This window comes from Pyrus communis, chromosome 7 (assembly GCF_963583255.1).
Source record: "Pyrus communis chromosome 7, drPyrComm1.1, whole genome shotgun sequence".
NCBI lineage: Eukaryota > Viridiplantae > Streptophyta > Magnoliopsida > Rosales > Rosaceae > Pyrus > Pyrus communis.
Genome location: NC_084809.1, coordinates 25,812,275 through 25,829,290, shown reverse-complemented (window position 1 = coordinate 25,829,290; position 17,016 = coordinate 25,812,275). Strand labels below are relative to the sequence as shown.

General features: G+C 37.8%; 1 protein-coding gene across 3 annotated transcripts; it reads right to left on the bottom strand.

Moving 5' to 3' along the window:
* Positions 1 to 2,888: 2,888 nt before the first annotated feature.
* Positions 2,889 to 15,218, bottom strand: LOC137739055 (DNA glycosylase/AP lyase ROS1-like). 3 transcript variants are annotated; one of them, XM_068478533.1, is made up of 21 exons: positions 15,042 to 15,218; positions 13,663 to 14,848; positions 10,887 to 12,704; positions 10,438 to 10,791; positions 8,916 to 9,006; positions 7,750 to 8,818; positions 7,378 to 7,647; positions 7,196 to 7,275; positions 6,971 to 7,055; positions 6,783 to 6,874; positions 6,637 to 6,705; positions 6,502 to 6,538; positions 6,333 to 6,415; positions 5,577 to 6,014; positions 5,189 to 5,225; positions 5,054 to 5,111; positions 4,819 to 4,958; positions 4,669 to 4,734; positions 4,348 to 4,462; positions 4,222 to 4,260; positions 2,892 to 3,691 (listed from the first exon to the last, which is right to left on the bottom strand). In XM_068478533.1, exons 2-21 carry the CDS (start codon positions 14,651 to 14,653, stop codon positions 3,576 to 3,578), a joined length of 6,048 nt encoding a protein of 2,015 aa, XP_068334634.1. In that variant the 5' UTR covers positions 14,654 to 14,848; positions 15,042 to 15,218; the 3' UTR covers positions 2,892 to 3,575. The 3 variants fall into 3 exon arrangements, with proteins under 3 accessions (XP_068334633.1, XP_068334632.1, XP_068334634.1); XM_068478532.1 differs by having other exon boundaries at positions 2,889 to 3,691; positions 7,378 to 8,818; positions 13,663 to 14,899; XM_068478531.1 differs by having other exon boundaries at positions 2,889 to 3,691; positions 7,378 to 8,818.
* Between the last annotated feature and the right edge of the window lie 1,798 nt (positions 15,219 to 17,016).

The following is a 17,016-nucleotide window of genomic DNA, read 5'->3' as shown; positions in this document are numbered from 1 at the left end:
GGCCTCAAGTTGAATTGGGACGCGGGCTAGGTCATCAAAGTTGGTTGCGAGGTGAGCCAACCCGACTTTATGGTTGGGCCATGCACGTGGGCGCGATAGGCTCGCGTGTGTGGCAGCTAACCTTGGGCATGTGCTACGCGTTGAGCCGGTGTTGGTTCCTCGTGTTAGGCCTGTACGGGATTGAGTCATCATGGCCGTTAGGCTGCCTTGCCATAGCCTGCTGGTTAGGGCCCATTGAGCTGCCTGGCTGGCAACAACTAAGCTTGCTGCTGGAGTGGGCTGGGCCTTCTGCCTAGGGTTTTGAGGGTTAGGGCATTGCAAGGGCAGCGATGCCGATACTTAGGTTATGGCCTGGTGGCCTTGTCGTGGCTGCTGGGTCCCAACAACGGTGGTGGTGCGGCTCCATGGCAGTAGGGCTTCTCCTGCCGTCACGTTGAGCCTCGAGGATCACCATCGTAGGGCTATGTCCTCGTCTTCATTCTCCGATCCAAATCCTTGTACGTACGGGGTTCTGTTCGTCATGGTTTCTAAATTTCCTACCATTGTATCATTTCTCCAAGGGTTGATCAAGAAACTTTTCTAGGAAAAATTAATTGATACGACGTGTGAGAAATTCAACGTAACAGAAAATTCAAGAAACAAATGCAAGAGGCTTATTCAAGTATTTGAATCAGCTCTCAATGAAAAGCACCAATTTGTCGATGCAAATTTCTGCTGTCTCTAGCTTTAACAAAAATGCACTTGCAAAATAATCTACACCTTTGATCAAGGACCTAAGCTTCACGAGGTGGGGGATGGGTTAGGCCAATGGATCTCCGATGCATAAGTTAGTTTCTCTGGGAAAAGTAAAGTGTTTATGGCTTTTTAGGGTAGCAAAAGGTTCTTAAATTTGGTAGAATATGAAGTATATATAGGGAGAGAGGGCTGACCATAGTGTTAGGGTTTTACCTTACACATGACGGCATCCTATTGGCCAATGTTTATGGAGAGATATTCTCAAATATTAAATAGGAAATAATATCTTGAGATAATGGAGTAGTTATCCCTAATTGAATTAAATAGGGATTACTTAAATGGATTCTATCTTCAATTGGGAATGTATTAAATATAGGATTTTGTTAATTAATCATTATCTTTAATGCTTTGAATTTTCCTTGCCAAGGATAGGTGAGCTATGAGCAGTCGTATTCAGCTGTTGGGACCTTTAAGGGTGTGAGCTGCGCGTGGGAGTATCTGAGGAGCCTGCTCATTTATTGAGGGCAATCATGTATTTCTTGGGCAAAAGTTCACGTGTCGCCTCTAAAAATTTTGGGATTATTTTAGGCTCCACATCGATAATCAAGAATGTTGTTAAAAAACCAAAATTTTTAAGGGTAAAAGAATTACGAACGACCACCTTCTGATAGTTTACGTAACACTAGAAGTTTGAGAAAAACTAGTCTCGAAAGGAAAGGAAAGCAAAACATAAAATTCTAAAACTTCCAAAATAATTTTGAAACTTGAAAGATATTTTAGTTTAGTGTTTAGCTTACTAAACGATAATAAAACGCTAAAAACCTTCGTGAGACGAAAATAAACGTCAAAAACTTAAAATCATTAGCGACTCGCATAAACATTATGTTGTGCCAGAATTCACCTTTTTTTTATCAACTATAGCATCATGTTCATCGGTTACACATGTGATTAAGTTAAGACAATATTAATATGATTAATAATGGGCCACTAACACGACTATGAAATCTTGACAATTACATCCCCAATATTTTTATTTACTTTTTCTCCACGTTGCCATACGGTGAGAGTCTGAGGGAAGTCATATAATCCCAGCCGTCAGCGAGATGAAGTTTCCATTTCTGGAGGGAAAGTGCAAAAGGCGGTAAAATTCCAATTTGAAACTCATCCCCAAAACCTAACACTGGATCGGGATCCCGCAATTTCAATGCAACTCCATCTCTCTTCCGATTTCCGCAGCTTCATTGCCGTCTCTCAACTCGTCTCCGATACGCTCAGCAGGTTCATTCTCTCAAACCCTAGCTTTCTATTCACTCTGTTTTTTATTTCTCTTTCTATTTGCTGTTTGGTTGCCGAGAAAACAGTGGAATGTCAAAAGAAAATAGTAGTAAGAATTGTGATGGGCACTTCAATTGTACTTGGTTTAATTTTCGTATCGTATCCGCCTTTGGTTTTTTAGTATTTGATAATTATTACTGCAATCAACACTTTTCCGTTTCAAAAAAATTATCATTTATTAAACAGTAGGAATTGCTTATTATTGACATTCAGATTACAAATATCAACAAATCTAGTATCCTGTAAATTTTGGAATCCATCGGATTTGAAACGAGGATAACAAAGGAATGCTTTTCTGGGTTTATTTGTGCACTTTCTTTCAGTAATGCTAGAAATTATTATCATAATTTATAATTGATAGCAGTTATTTTCGAAATTTAGAGATGTACAACTAAGGGTCGTATGTGAAATCAATATCGGATATGTGTGTTGGTTTATCTAGGAGTGATTTTTTCGTAGTTAGGAAAATATTTATTACGGGAAGCATACAGGATCTTATAGGTTTCCTTGCAATATATTTTTGTGCTTGTAGGATTTGATGGATCTAATGAGATTCCTGTGGAAAATTGGAGATTCCTGCAGTTAGTTTGTCGAAATGTGAATGTGAATGCCTCTAAATTATATCCGAATTAGAGTCTGGAAATCATCTCAGCGTATATCTAGCTCGTGCGAAGATGATCTTGCGATCTTACGATCTTAGGGTACATTGTTGTGCTTTTAACCGTACTCTATCTGTCGTAGAACGATCATTCTTAGGGTGGAAGGTAGCATCTTACCTGCTTCGGTTCTGTATGGTATTAGCATAAATAAAATATAGATAGAAAATGTGTTGGATATGGTTGCATCAGCCTTCTTCCCTTGTCATTGATTTCTCTCCTTCTCGTTAGAGTGTTGTTTCACGGGATTTTAATCGGTTTATGACAATACTAATTTTGATATGTTCTGTTGATTCGTGTTTTGACGATTATCCTTATATTTCCTTTTTAATACAAAATAAATTGATTTTTCTGAAAATTTCAACAAGTTCAGGAAAATTCTTGTTCTTCGACAGAATTACCGAGCGTATCTTCTCCAGAAGCTTGAACGGGTTTATTCATCAGCAGTAACCAATGAGTGCAGGTAAACATCATTTACAATGTTACTTGTTAAATGATTCGACTTCACACCTTCTTCAGCTGTATATAAAGTCTTTCATTCCAGTTTCTTTGTATAAACCGTTATAATGTTTTCGGATATTCTGGGAATTTATTGAAAGGATTACTCCTTTCTGGGAATTTATTGAACAACTAATCTGTACAGAATACAATCAACTCATCGCGAGACCTCACATTTTCTGAATGATGCTGGCTTTCTGCTGCCCGCCTGTCATATAATGTGTGCATCTCATGCTAGAGGAAGAATAATTGAATGTGCTAGAATTTGTTAGTAGTTGTTCTTCTCATACAGTCAGTAGTCTTCTGCAAATCTGATGAAAAATCTTCTCTGCGCCATTGCCATGGTCGGTTTTATTTCTTCCCTTCATTTATTGTCTTAGTCATCTTACTCGCAGGGAAGTGCAATCTGGCCATTAAGGGCCGTGGTGCTCTTGTTTTCCTTTCGAATCCCCTCACACAAACATATCCTGCAAGTAAATGAATTAATCCACAAGGGAACTTGTTTGTCATCTCGTCAGTTGACTGCCAAATAGCAGACATCGGTTCTGCAAAACAATGTTTTCTTTTTTCAACTGTCACCCACCTTAAGAACTTATGCTTTAGAGATGTGTAAATTAACCACCTCTTTCTCCATGTGTTAACTTTACAGGTGCTTAAATAGTATAATTTTATGCCAACGTGATGTATTTACTCAAATGATCAAATACAATTGGTTTTTTATTGACTTACTCTGGGATATTCTAATATCGTGGGTGCATTTATATCTAGTTATCAATCGACTAGATGAAGTTCTTAAACTAGACGTAGTTGCAAACATGTAAGTAGGTTGTGTTGGAATTTAAATTCATGATCTTGGGTTATCTTCTCATTTGTGTACTATGTTCCTAAATAGTAATCCTTAAAATAATATAAAGAGCTGAAGTCAGTGTCATATGTTCCTAAATCGTTTTCTCAAAGGCTCAAACTAATATGAAGAACTGAAGGCAGCATCACATACCTCTCCAAAAGCAGTATTGAATTCCCTCTGTTGATAGACCTGATAGACAGGTATTTCATTGTGAGTTACTTTTACATTTCTATTGGGGATCTTATAAAGTAACCCTGGTATCTCAATTTCTCATACCTTTGAATATTGTTGATACCGAAGTTCCAAAGTATACAGTCCGTCTTGGCAAATTCCATATCCACCCCCTTGGAACATCAATTGGGTTATGACTAGATTCATGATCTGCGAACATCTGCATCATGATAGAGTTTTATTTATAAATGTGGAAATTAATGGCTCGAGCACTCTGTGTTATAGGCAGATAGCAGATTCTTTTTGACCTATTGGGTTGGAGGAGTGCCTCTAACTTAGATAAGGTGTACTTTCTGGACTGCTATAAACTTAGTCCAGATTGTGCACAGTAGATGAAGGTGAAGGAAATTAGTGAAGAAGACTTGCCTCATTAACTTGAAAGTAGGTTCCATTGAGGGGAAAGCTCCCTCTCATTGCTGTTCTACAAGGTATCTGAGACAAGTTGAATTAATTTTTTGTAAACAACTGCAGGGGGTCTATTTTGTTTACATATTATCACAATTAAATTTTCCTTACCAAAATCGTCCCTCTGACTATTTGCGAGTTTTCTTCTCTTATACTATTGCATGAAAAGCATGTCTTCTCATTGCACAATCTGTTTTGATCTTGGGAGCCGCACCTGCTTTCTGGTTGTTGAAATGAATTTGCAGTTTCACCTGGTATACAGCAGTGCAGAACAAATGTATCACTTAGAAAAGTGTACAAGATTCTCAACAATGTATCTCAGTTATCAGTGGTTTCTTAAGCTTACCTGGTGTCCATATAGCTAGAAGGTATGGACTTGGATCATCTGGTTCCCGTCTATCCATCTGTAAAGTTGAACAGTGAGTAATTGAGATTAAGAATGCTTCATGTGTTCCAGATACGAAATTACATTTTAACCTACCCCTTCCAAGAGTGGATGTGAATCAGGTAGCTCATACCTGCATTATATCCGCACAGAATGTATAAGTTTGTCATAGAGAAATATAGTTAATGCTGTGCTTACGTCTCTGTATAGGTATGTATGTCAAAACTCATAACATATCCTAGGCATAGAGTTATTTAAAATGCAGTACAAGAATTCTGATGGTAGCGAATTCATTATTGAGACAACATAAAATGTTATGTTTAATTGAACATGTGAGGGCCTTGTTGTTACTTATCCCACTCGTAGATATTAAAACATTTAGTGCAAACTTTAAAGTAGACTTTGGTCCTACTTTAGCCGAATTTGTGTCTGATTGTATTGCTACACATATGTGGTATTGTGAAATGGGAAGACAGGGACTTACACTTGGTGCTCTGTTCGTAGTCTACTGACATTCTTCAGCTTGGGTGTAGGGATAGAAGTAGCTTCTGGATTCAAGGCAACTAAGGCCTTGGACATGTCACCTTCTTGGAGCTCCATCTTCTCTTGCATATAGTTTTGTAATGTAGCTGTGAACTCTTCCATGTTGAGTTTGATCGTAGGAATCTCATCAGGGTCCTCACAGAAGAAGTCCTCAATTTCACTTTCTGATACCTCGGTCAACTCTTGTTCTGGCGTTGCTGGCTCTTCGATGATTGGTTCACACTCTTTAGTTACAGTACCTGCTATCTGGAGTGAGTTGTTCTCAGGCGGAGGCAGTGACATAGGAGTGACAGCTATTTCAGGATTTATCTCGGCTTCCCTGGAAACACTTGAACTGACAATGCTCCTCTCTTCTGGCCCTGGCAGGGCAAGTCTTGCGCTGCACCAGACAAGGTTGGTATTAATCTGATTAATACTATGTCTAATTCTTCTGACTGTCATAATAATACATTATATTGTATTTTTTTTTCTCTTCATCTGATTAGTGAAACGTGGAGTACTTTTTACAAACTACAGATTCTCTCCATGAAACTATCTACTAGTTTAAGTTCTTTAAACACTTTCTGATTACTCATTAATGAGGCCTGAATCTCATGCCCCAAAAAATGTAAAGGTTCTCATGACACGCTTCAGTGTTTATTTTCCTGCACAGTGACATCAATATACTTGTAATTTTTCCAGAGATTATTGCTCAAACCTTGCGAAAGCACTTGCGAAGTGTCGACATTCTCCTCTCATTGGACATGCATTGCAATTTGGTTTACTCTTTGTGCAAAAAACCTGCATACATATGAAAATATGAGGCTCTTATTTATTTTTTTATTAATAAAAAATTATGTTTCTAAGTAATGAAGCGCCATGTGTACCTTTCCAAATGTAATCATCTGGTAATGCAGCTCATAACTGTGGTTCAATAGTCAGCTAATCAGTAAAACAGCAAGTAAAAAAGAAAGAACTGCCGTCAATATTAATACGAATGATTCAGGGTACTATGATATTACAGGGTTAGTTGATCAAGTTTGCATAATCTTGGCCATAGATACTTTTGAACTGTCTCCAGCATTGGGTACCTAGAGAGGAATACGGTTAGCATTTGCAAGTACAGGAAAAGTTTTAAGCATTCAATTGTCAAGATATTATTTCTTACAGTTCTAAGAGGTGTAACTGCAGTGATTCAGGTAATGGTTGGAGGGGCACCCATCCCAGTCTTACTGCTATCCTTCCAACATTTGTGTCAACCTTTACAGAGCAAATAAGAAACAATATTTCTTATATTGTAAGATGTTCCCGGACTATCATAGGAAAACAACTAAATAGTAGCCACACAATTTTTACCGGGAAAGCAAGGTGGTGAAGTGTTAAAAGCCGGATGCACTCCACACTTTTCAAGCCCAATCCTCGTATGCTTAATAGATAATCCCTGCAGAATAATCATATGTCACAACTAATTAATTACCTACTGATGCACTGCAGTGCATTATTCATGCATTTGGATACCTTCTGGATAAAAGGGGCAGTTGTAATGTTATTTAAGAAAATGAATTATTTGGAATGGCATACTTTGCTTTATCAGGGGGAACATCTCTTAACCATTCCAGATCGATGCTTTCATGTTCTCTAACCAGTCGCTTTAGGAATTCCTACAAACATTTTGCAATCATTGTTAAACCTATCCAGTGATGTTATCTTGGGGGAAATTAACAAACATGAGGTCTTTAGACTGGGCACTAATAGTAGAGAACCTGCATTCGTTGTGCTAGCAAGTTATTCATCCCTCGCTCCTTGATTGCGTCAGATATTTCTTTGACATTAGCATTTATGAGTGCTTCATAGTCCAGCGAGTCCATTGCTTCTCTTTTTCTTTCTGTTTTCCTACCATTGGCTTGCGCCTGCTTTCTCAAAATGTCCCAGTCAACTGCATTCTTTTTCTCGCTCTCAGCCTTTCCTTTTCTTCCTTTTGGAGGTTTTGTGCTTGTCCCACTATTTGACTGACCATAAGAATTTAATTTCTCCTGTAAATTGGAATCAACCAAATGATTTTCGATGTGTATATACTTATTTGCTACAGAGATATTATCAATGACATTGAAAGATTTTTTATTGAGCTCACTGACATTTTGGACATGCTGCATGCTTTCACTCTTGTTTGGCAGAAATGGTTCGGTATGTTTTACAGGCTCTGTGACTGATTTATGTTCTGATTGGAAGGTTGGGTTCCCCTCGCATTGGTGACTGTAGAGGGAAGGTTGGTTATATCCTGTGCTTGACCTTGGTTGAGAATTACTTTGCTGGTCTGTCGAGTGCTCTCTGAAAGACGGATACGGGTCCTTTGTTGGTGTCCCTTGAGAACTCCACAAAGTATTCTGTTGCATGGAGGAATTAACGACACTGCCTGACAGTTCCTCAGTTCTTAAGCTCTTGCAATTTTCTTCCTGTTCAATATTGAACCTGGAAGCAGTTGTAGGCCAAGAGGATATGCTTTCCTCACTAAAATTTCCAAATTTCCACAGCTCTGGTTTTCCAGAATCTGGGTTCATGTGAAACTGATTGTTGCTGGAAAGAGCAACTGGTACTTGCATTTTTTCGTCGTCAAGATTGATTGGATCCTTGAAGGAAGTGCCATTGAGATGATCGATTCTGTCTGATTGTCTCTTTAGCTGTGCATATTTAAAATGCCCGTTCTTGGATCCATCATATGACAGTGAAATTCCATTTACTTGATTGTAAAAGTCCTGAAACTTGGTCCCCTTCTCCATCTGTTGACATGTTGAAATGGAGACATGAACCTTCTTGGGTTGGCACCCAGTGATAGGATCTTCTGTTTCTGAGTTGGAGCCCGAGCACGATTTGATTCCTAAAGCACCTTGAGTGACTGAGGATTCAAAAGAATCTTGAGAAGATACAAATTCTTCCTCCAAACATTGACTTTGTGCATCCACTAAGTTCCTTTCTGTCCCTGAGGTCTCTCTGTCTTTCTGGTTTTCTTCAGATTCATGGAGTGTCATAGAAATCGGGTGATAGATTGGTTGACTTGACCTGTCTTCATGCCATTTGGTGGCATCATCTGGACTTGTCATGTGAACTGCTGGTTCTTTAACCAATATGTTTGTCCTAACCTTGGGTTGAGCTTGGTGATTGCTTGACTTAAGTGGAAATCGTGCAGCCAAAGACATAAAGGCAGAGCTACAAAAGGTGAAAGGAACAAAAAGAATACTGTTCAATTCAAGACATTCACGTATGGGAATCTGGTTGCATGTACTTGCTAAAATTGTGAACTTACCTTGATAGATGGTCTGAAACATTCTGAGTAAGGAAAACTCCAATCACTGAGTCAACAACTGATCCTTTCCATTTTGAAAAACGTCTGTCTCCTGTATAGATTATAATATTTTATCAAGGGTTGGCATGCATGTTATCTTTAAGAACCTATCCACTAATTGAAGAAAATTGTAATGAATTTATATTTTTACGGTACATGAGAAGCCAAAGCACTTTTTACCTGTTGTCTAATTGGGAGAACTACAAATCGTACAATCTTTCCCCATTAAAAACTTCTTTATAAAAAATGGTACCGGCCTGGTTTATATATGTTTCATAAGTAGTCAAGTTAGAGTTTACTTGGTTGAGTTTGCATTTTCAATATTGACTCTAAAGTTGAAAACTCGGGTTTCTTGACAGAAAATGCATTTGTTCTGCAGATGGCCACTAAAGTAGTTATGTGAGCCAGAAAATTTGGTGCTAAAGGAGGAAAGGGAAGGTAGGTCAGCCTAGCAAGTGGTCAAGTGGTATGAAATTTAAAACATTCAAATCTTTGTTAATAACAATATCATTATTTTTTTTCTTCATATACATAATCATTACTGTGATCATTTAAATTGGTCAAATTTTGTGCTAGACAGAGCCTCATTGCATATTTATCAAAGTTTTACCGGACACCGACTCTGACAAATAGGTCATGGTTCACTGGTTTAACCATTTGGCCATGGCTCTACAGCTGGTCTTTAAGATAATTTATAAACTTATTTTCTTGGGTGGATTTTAAACTTGAATTAGGAAAATATGTGTATGCTAACATAACAATGCTAATGCTATTTATCTATATTTTAGCCTCTTTTTTTTTACTTGAATCCTTCCTAGGCAATCATTTTTTGTGTAATGAGAAGGCTTGTATATCAATCATTGCTTATTTTGGAGTTTAGATTAAGAAGGGACTACATCAACTGCTTATCAAGCTTATTAATCTACAGTTTACATATTCACTCAATTACAAATAAGGGCCTAAATTTATGTAATTTTTTTATTACTATTGTGCTGAAAAAAGAATACACACACACACAACATATATACATATATATATATATATATATCTTCTGTAAAGCTATTGTTTCTCAAGACATCTAAATTATCTAAAACACCTTAAAATGTTTCAGTCTTCTATTTTAGTTCTGAAAAACCTGTCTTTTGTAACAAAAAATAAAAGAATTAAAATACATACAAATATAAATAAAAATACTAAAACAAGGAAGGACGTGTTACTTTTCTAGCTTACTAGGTGGGTGGCTTAACTTGCATTTCACAGTTTCACAGTTTCACAGTTGGACAGGCAGTACAGTTCAGTAATGAATCTCAGGATAACTTTCCTCTCTAGTTCAAAGCTTCAATATTTTATAACACATTGCAATTAAATCTGTTAAAGAGCTCTCAAACATGTAGACGGCAATGTTGATGTAACAAATTTATAACATATGCAGCATGGTAGTTCATGACAATCCAATTTAGGAATAAAATATAAGGTATTGTACCTTGAACAAGATGCATGCGTGCAATGAATGATTCAACTCGGCCTTGGAAAACCTTTCTTTCCTCTTCCCAATACTTCTCCTTTTCCTTATCATTTCCTTCAATGCCTCCACTCCCTTCCATTCCCATCAAGAGATTCCATATCCTATTTGTTTCCGGGTCAAGCTCTACTTTGGGCCGTGGCTTACGTTTCTTGATAAATCTTTCATAGGGAACTACTGCACCATCTCCTTTGTATGGGACAAGTGCATTTTGCTCATGCTCTAAAATTTTGCTGCATCTTCCATTCAGGTTTAGATTATTAAATTTATGTACAATGTCATCTGGTAATGTAGTATATCTTCTCACTGGAAACCCTGCATCAAAATCAAGAGTTTGTCATTATCTAAATGAGTTAAAAATAATTATTGTGATGATACATTTTTCAGAGGTTTCTTAAGTTAGAAAGTACCGATTGCTTTTGCAGAAGGTTGCTGATAATCATACAAGGCATCCTTCTCTTGCGGGACATTATCTATACCTGCCTGTGTGGGTCCCACAGTCTGCTTCATGTTAAACATATTATCGTGGCGAGGTTGAGATACTTCCTTGTTTCCCAGTTGAAAGGATTTTCTGGGATATGATGAACCTAGTTGGTTACAGGCTTCAATTGTGGAATGGGTGGAAAAGCTAAGAACTTGAGCGAAATCTTGGCATGAATGTGCGGATGAGATCTGCGGATTTAGAAAACTATTCCCAGAAGCGACTGAGTGAGTGTAACCGTCACTCATAAACCTGCCTATGCCCTTGTTCTGTCTGTCCATCCTTTCATTACTTTCAATGGAAGAACTTAACATTGTATGGTTCTTTGATGCGAATCCATTTGAGTTGACTGTATTTTGTCCTGTTCTTTCAAATATTCCCAGACACTCCTCAACCGGTGTAACTTCACAAGGCATATTATAGATGCTCAAATATCCATTCTCAAATTTCTGCTGCTTATGACGTAGTGAGATATCCTGGCTGAGCATTCTCTGATGGCCATCCAATTGTTTTATATCTTGGCAAGATAGTGAACTAGGTGGATGATTTGTTGAAAGATGTGTATGCTCAACCATTCGACAATACTCCCTCTTGGATCCCCTTACTTCTCTTGGAAGAGAGAAGGAGAGGATCTTTTGTACTGACTGAGAGTTACCCTGGGTAATATTTTCTTTCATCTGAAGGCTTTCACTGCTAGTTTTCGCTCGAATGGCATCTTGACCTACTCCTTCAGCATGGGTATGTTGCTGAAAGGGAGTGTATCCATCTATGTATCTTCTATGAGATAAATCAGAACTCCCATTCTCTACATGTCTCCCCATAACATGCGATTTTTTCAGATGCATGTCTATTGTTGTAGCAAGTAGGGATGCTGATGGTCGCCTTTCTGGCAGGAATACAAAGTTATCTGAGATAAGATTCATGGAAGAGGTGCAGTTATTCATAGTTCCTGGAATCTGGTTTTCGACCTTCAATTTGCTCTGTATGACACTTTGTTCGGATGGCCTGGCTTTAAAACCCTGGTTAGTTCCAGGGACCATAGGTTTCCCTTGAGAATCAAAATTCATATTGATCCCTTGTAGCATCTGCTCTTGTTGACCACCTGCTTTGCATTGGTTTTCATCCATGGTATTTTCCGAATCAAAATCTAGAGCTCTTTTGCATGATTTTGCACCTTTTCCACCATTAGGGTCTATTGTTTCCCTTGCACCATCTCCCAGTGGACTTGGGGATTCCTTTTGAACACTCTTTCTTACATACTTCCTCTTCGCTGGTTGGCTTTCCTTAGACTCTGTATTGTTTGGAGTTGCAGGCTTTGGTGTCCCCTTGGGCTTGCCTTCTCTGATTACCTTGGGCCTATGTTTTCTTCGCTTTGGTGCTTTCTGCTGCGGTGTCATGTTTAGATCAATCCCTCTGTCACCTTCCCTGTCAGAATCTTTGTTTTCCTTGTACGGTGTAGAAATGGCTGCAGATGACGACTCCACAATGTTCTGCAAGAGTTCGTCACTATATTTTTGAATTGCTTCATCTTCTATAGACATGGTTAGTTTCACCTGATTGTCTTTTTCCTTGCCAGAATCTTCATCCTTCAAGAATTCCAGTATTGCAGAAAGTTGGTCGTTCTCCAAATTCTTGTTCTGGTCTGTTGTGAACTGGTGTTGGCTGGCAACACATGGGGAAGCGTCAGCTTCTATTCTTGGTAAGGAGTTTAGGTCACAGCTTGACAGGAGTGGTGAAGGGAAACCATCTGTGCAGAAAAACAGTTTTTCTGTCAAGCAATTTTAACAGTGAAGGGATTTTCGGACTTGTATGGTCATTAAGATATTTTGTCCCTTAAAGTTGAACTTGATTATGATTTCAAGACCACTCAAAATGCAGTATGGCACAGCCAAGTGATAAATGTTTCTACTTCGTAAATTTCTGATTTTCGAAAGAACTCAAATGAGATTGAAACATTTCATGCATTGCTTATTTCTGTTGGTTTATTGCCTAAGGCTGTTGTACGGTGCAAGTGTGAAGGTTTTAGGCTTTCAAGTGCAACTAGCCACTGGATTTTGAGAGGCAACCATCACATCTATGTTTAAGTGGGTATCTAGGGAGGATAATACTAAGAATCACAATTATCTAGCAGCATTCAAAATGTGTTACGTTGCTTTCTTTGCCCCGCTTCCCGCTGCTTTTCTCTTGTTTTAGGTTAACATCATCCAGTAACATCAAGTCATTCCTCAAAGGTAGTGTTTGTGCCAAAATGAAGCTGGTTTAAGCGTATTTTGTTTTTGTTTCTTGTTTTGTTTTTTTTAATCTACATTAGAAGTCTTATATCATAAACAAGTTATAGTGCATCGTTGCTTCAAAACTACAAGAGAAACATAAAGACACGGTTGTTTATGATGTGAATTATTACATTATTATTAGAACTTTCTTTTTTAAATGCAATAAATACGTGCAATTGAGTTGATATATGAAGACATGAAAGTTCCACTTGGAAATGATCTCATATATGATAATATTCCAAAATTTGAATCAGTTATTTGTCACATAAGACATGATTTTTGTGACTTGAAATTGATTTGTGGTACATGATATCAAATGCCTACTTATTTTGTTTCTCCAAAGTTTCAGTTTTTTATTAGTCAAAACAATAGATGGTCGAAATCTTTCTTTGCAAAGTATGACACAGATATGAACTAAGTTAAAATGCTTACACTGGCATTTCTGGGATGAGCTGTCACCATTACTCAATGGGTTTGAATTTGAACTTGAACAGTGATTTTGATCCGCAGATAACCAATGAACTGAGTTGGAATCTCTACAACTGTTGTCAACTTGAGAAGGATAATCCATAACCAATGATGTGCTCATCACATTACTTGAAGGATATGAACCATTGCTGCAATTTTGGTCAGTTAGCAAGAAACTGCCCGGGGTGATTCCTTGGTTGCTCAATTGAGGATGCAACTTAGGAATTTGATTTGTCTTTTTTGCTACATCCACACTACTTGAAGGATATGAGCCATTGTTCCAATTTTGGTTGGTTAGCAAGAAACTGTCCGAGTCAATTCCTTGGTTTCTTAATTGAGGATGCAACTTAGGAATTGGATGTGTGTTCGCTGCTATGCCCACATTACTCCAAGGATATGAACCATTGTTGCAATTTTGGTTGGTTAGCAAGAAGCTGCCCGAGTCAATTCCTTGGTTGCTCATTTCAGGATGCAACTTAGGAATTAGAGGTGTGTTTGCTGCTATGTCCACACTTCTGCTCGGGTTTCTGTTTGCAGAGGCAACATACGCAGCATTATCATGTAGCAGCTGTTGTGTCATTGGATCATCGTTCCAATTTGAGCTGTCATCAAAGAGCAACTGTGTAAAGGATCCTGCAATGTAGGAGTCCGAAATGTGATTGATCATTTGAATGTTCTCCCCTGGACTTCCATCAAAACCATTTCTAAGTAGCTGATCATTTGAGCAAACAGCTTGAGCCATGCCATTGTAACTAGCCCCCACCGGTACATGCTCCCTTGAAATTCCAGTCAACTGCTGTTGCCAATTTCCTCCTTGACGGAGGTTCCCATAAAGGTTGACCGGGACCGGATGAGGCTTCACTGGAATCGGCTTCTGTGGAGTCACCGGTACCCAAGAATCCGTGACTCGTAAATCGTCATCCTGGGGAATCAAAAATCCCCCTCCAAATTTCATCCTTGATTGATTCCCTACAATTCAAACCATCCAAGTCTCTTTTGACTTGTCTGTTACATTAATCTCTACTAACATTCTCCCTTGCCTCCCTCTAATCAGATAAGTTAGGCCGAAAATCGAAAACAGCCGGTTTTCCTGTTTCTTATCCCCATTGCCGGAAACAACCGGTGCCAAAACACCCAAATACTCTCCCACCTACCACGCAATGCATAACACAATCAGCATCCGCTCGATACCGGAAAATTGCTACAAATTACCATATCGACATTCAAATTCCGGAAAGAAACACAAATCGGAAAATTTCAGAAATTTTTCAGAGACCAAGTCTCCCACCTAACATGTAAATTACAGAGAGAATATTCGATTTCTGAAATGTAAAAACGCTTACAGAAATAGCAAATGTATTTGAGGGGAGGCAGCGGCAGCTCAGCTCTCTCCGATCCGGCGGTGAGACGACTGAGAGTCGTCGGAGCTGGGTCAGTCAGTCAATGCCGGAATTTACAGTCAGTTTTCTTTCCACCAGTAGAATGGGAGTTGTAGAGAGAGAAAGAGGGGAGAGAGAGAGAGAGAGTAGATGACAAATCAGTTAGACTATGTTGTGGACTTTATATATTAAATGGAAACTTAATCTGGGCACCTCCTGAATTAGTGTATTTTATTAGATGGGCGCCCGCGGCATTTACGGATAAAACAAATTTTCGGAAACCGCAATTACTTTGCGGTAGTTTGTTTCACCAGTTTAGTACATTTCATTTATTGGGTTACTTGAATAAAACTGTAATAATTTACCCTGATGGTAACTCAAGCTGTAGTTTTAGTGAGAGAAGTTATCAACAAATAAAACTTTGTGACGTTTGAGGTTGATATTGAAGTTCTTTAGTATTTATTTTTTGTATATTTTTACTAAAAATGTAACCGAATTTTTTTTTAAAAAAAAAATAGAATTGATATTTCTTCTAAAATGCATTTCAAATGCTTTTGAAAGTCAAAAATGTTTTTATCAAAAACACTTTTATTCATTTTAGTGGCACGTTTACGTAAAAATGATTAGAATTGAAAAAGAAATTGAACTTAAATTACAGAATACTCGATGCTTACCGAATATAAGATAATCCAAAATTTGGTGGGACCCACACAAATTTTAGAATCCAAAACTCCAAAACTTGGGGAACTTGCAATTTGGTGGTATTTGACTTTTAGGTTATTAGAGAGTGGATTTTCTTCTCCATTATACTCTCAATTTTTTTTATAAAATTTCATCATTCCCTCCGTTTACCCAACACCACCAATCGCTGCCCAGCAGAACCTTCCCTCTCCTTTCCTTCCGTCGCAAACACCTCCCTCTCCTATCCCACTCCTTATCCTCAAGCCAACCTTCCCTAACACACCTCCATCTTCTTTTCCTACTCCGATTTCAAGAAATTTTGTAAACAAGTGCAACATGAATCTGACTTTGACTCCACTATAATCCAACTCCTCCTCAATTCGATTTATATCATTCTAATTACGAATTAGTAAACGAACTGTAAAATTCCAAGAAAAAAACATGTAAGGCTAAAATCTCTACAGCAAACCTCCATTCAATATGCATTTCAATATTTTTTTATTCGACTGGCTAATTTACTAGCATTTCTGCAAACACTGCGAGTAAATGTTTATTGTTTTTATTTTTTAACCCTCTGATACTTTTTCTTTTAATAAAAACGCAATTAAATTTTTTATTTGTATAAATCAAAGAAGAACTAAGAAACAAAAAATAAACAAAAGTGTGCAAAACCATGTGTGCAGGGCAACTTCTGAGTTGTTTTTCATGATTTTGGGGTTTAAAGTCTCATAGTGACTTCTCACCATCATCCCAAGGGTACATGATATATTAGGTGACTTAATCACGATTAACATTAAATTATTACGAGTGAAAAAAAAAAAATCAAGTGCCACAAAATAAATCTAATGCGGGCTCATCTATGACGAGTAGGAGCAAAGATAGACGCCAGTTCATCATGGGCACAACTAAGTAGTGATGGATGCGGAACTCTACTTCTGTTGTATCCCAACAATAGCGAACGCAATACCAAAATATTTTTCTAATTTATTCAATAAGGCATTTCGTCGAGCATTTGGTTTACCTTTACCGTTTTATGCCTTTTCTACATCCCCAATCTTTAATGCTCTTTTAAATTGTCTTTAGATCAATGTTATTATCGTGAATAAAACAAGGAGTTAAATCATATATGTATAGAACGTAGGATTACAGGAAACGATAACGCAGTTTGTAAACCACCAAAATACATTACAGGAACTAGCAACGATAGAAGAGTAAGAAGAGCAACCTTTTCTACTCGAAATTGGAACTTCTAAAATTT

Bases quoted from the DNA above. Each gene is read 5' to 3' on its own strand.
- LOC137739055 (XM_068478532.1), bottom strand. From the start codon at position 14,653: ATGAAATTTGGAGGGGGATTTTTGATTCCCCAGGATGACGATTTACGA. The intron at 4,959-5,053 runs GTAAGCTTAAGA...GCTGTATACCAG, and splicing joins TCTAGCTATATGGACACCAG to GTGAAACTGCAAATTCATTT. The intron at 4,261-4,347 runs GTATGAGAAATT...CCTGTCTATCAG, and splicing joins GGTATCAACAATATTCAAAG to GTCTATCAACAGAGGGAATT.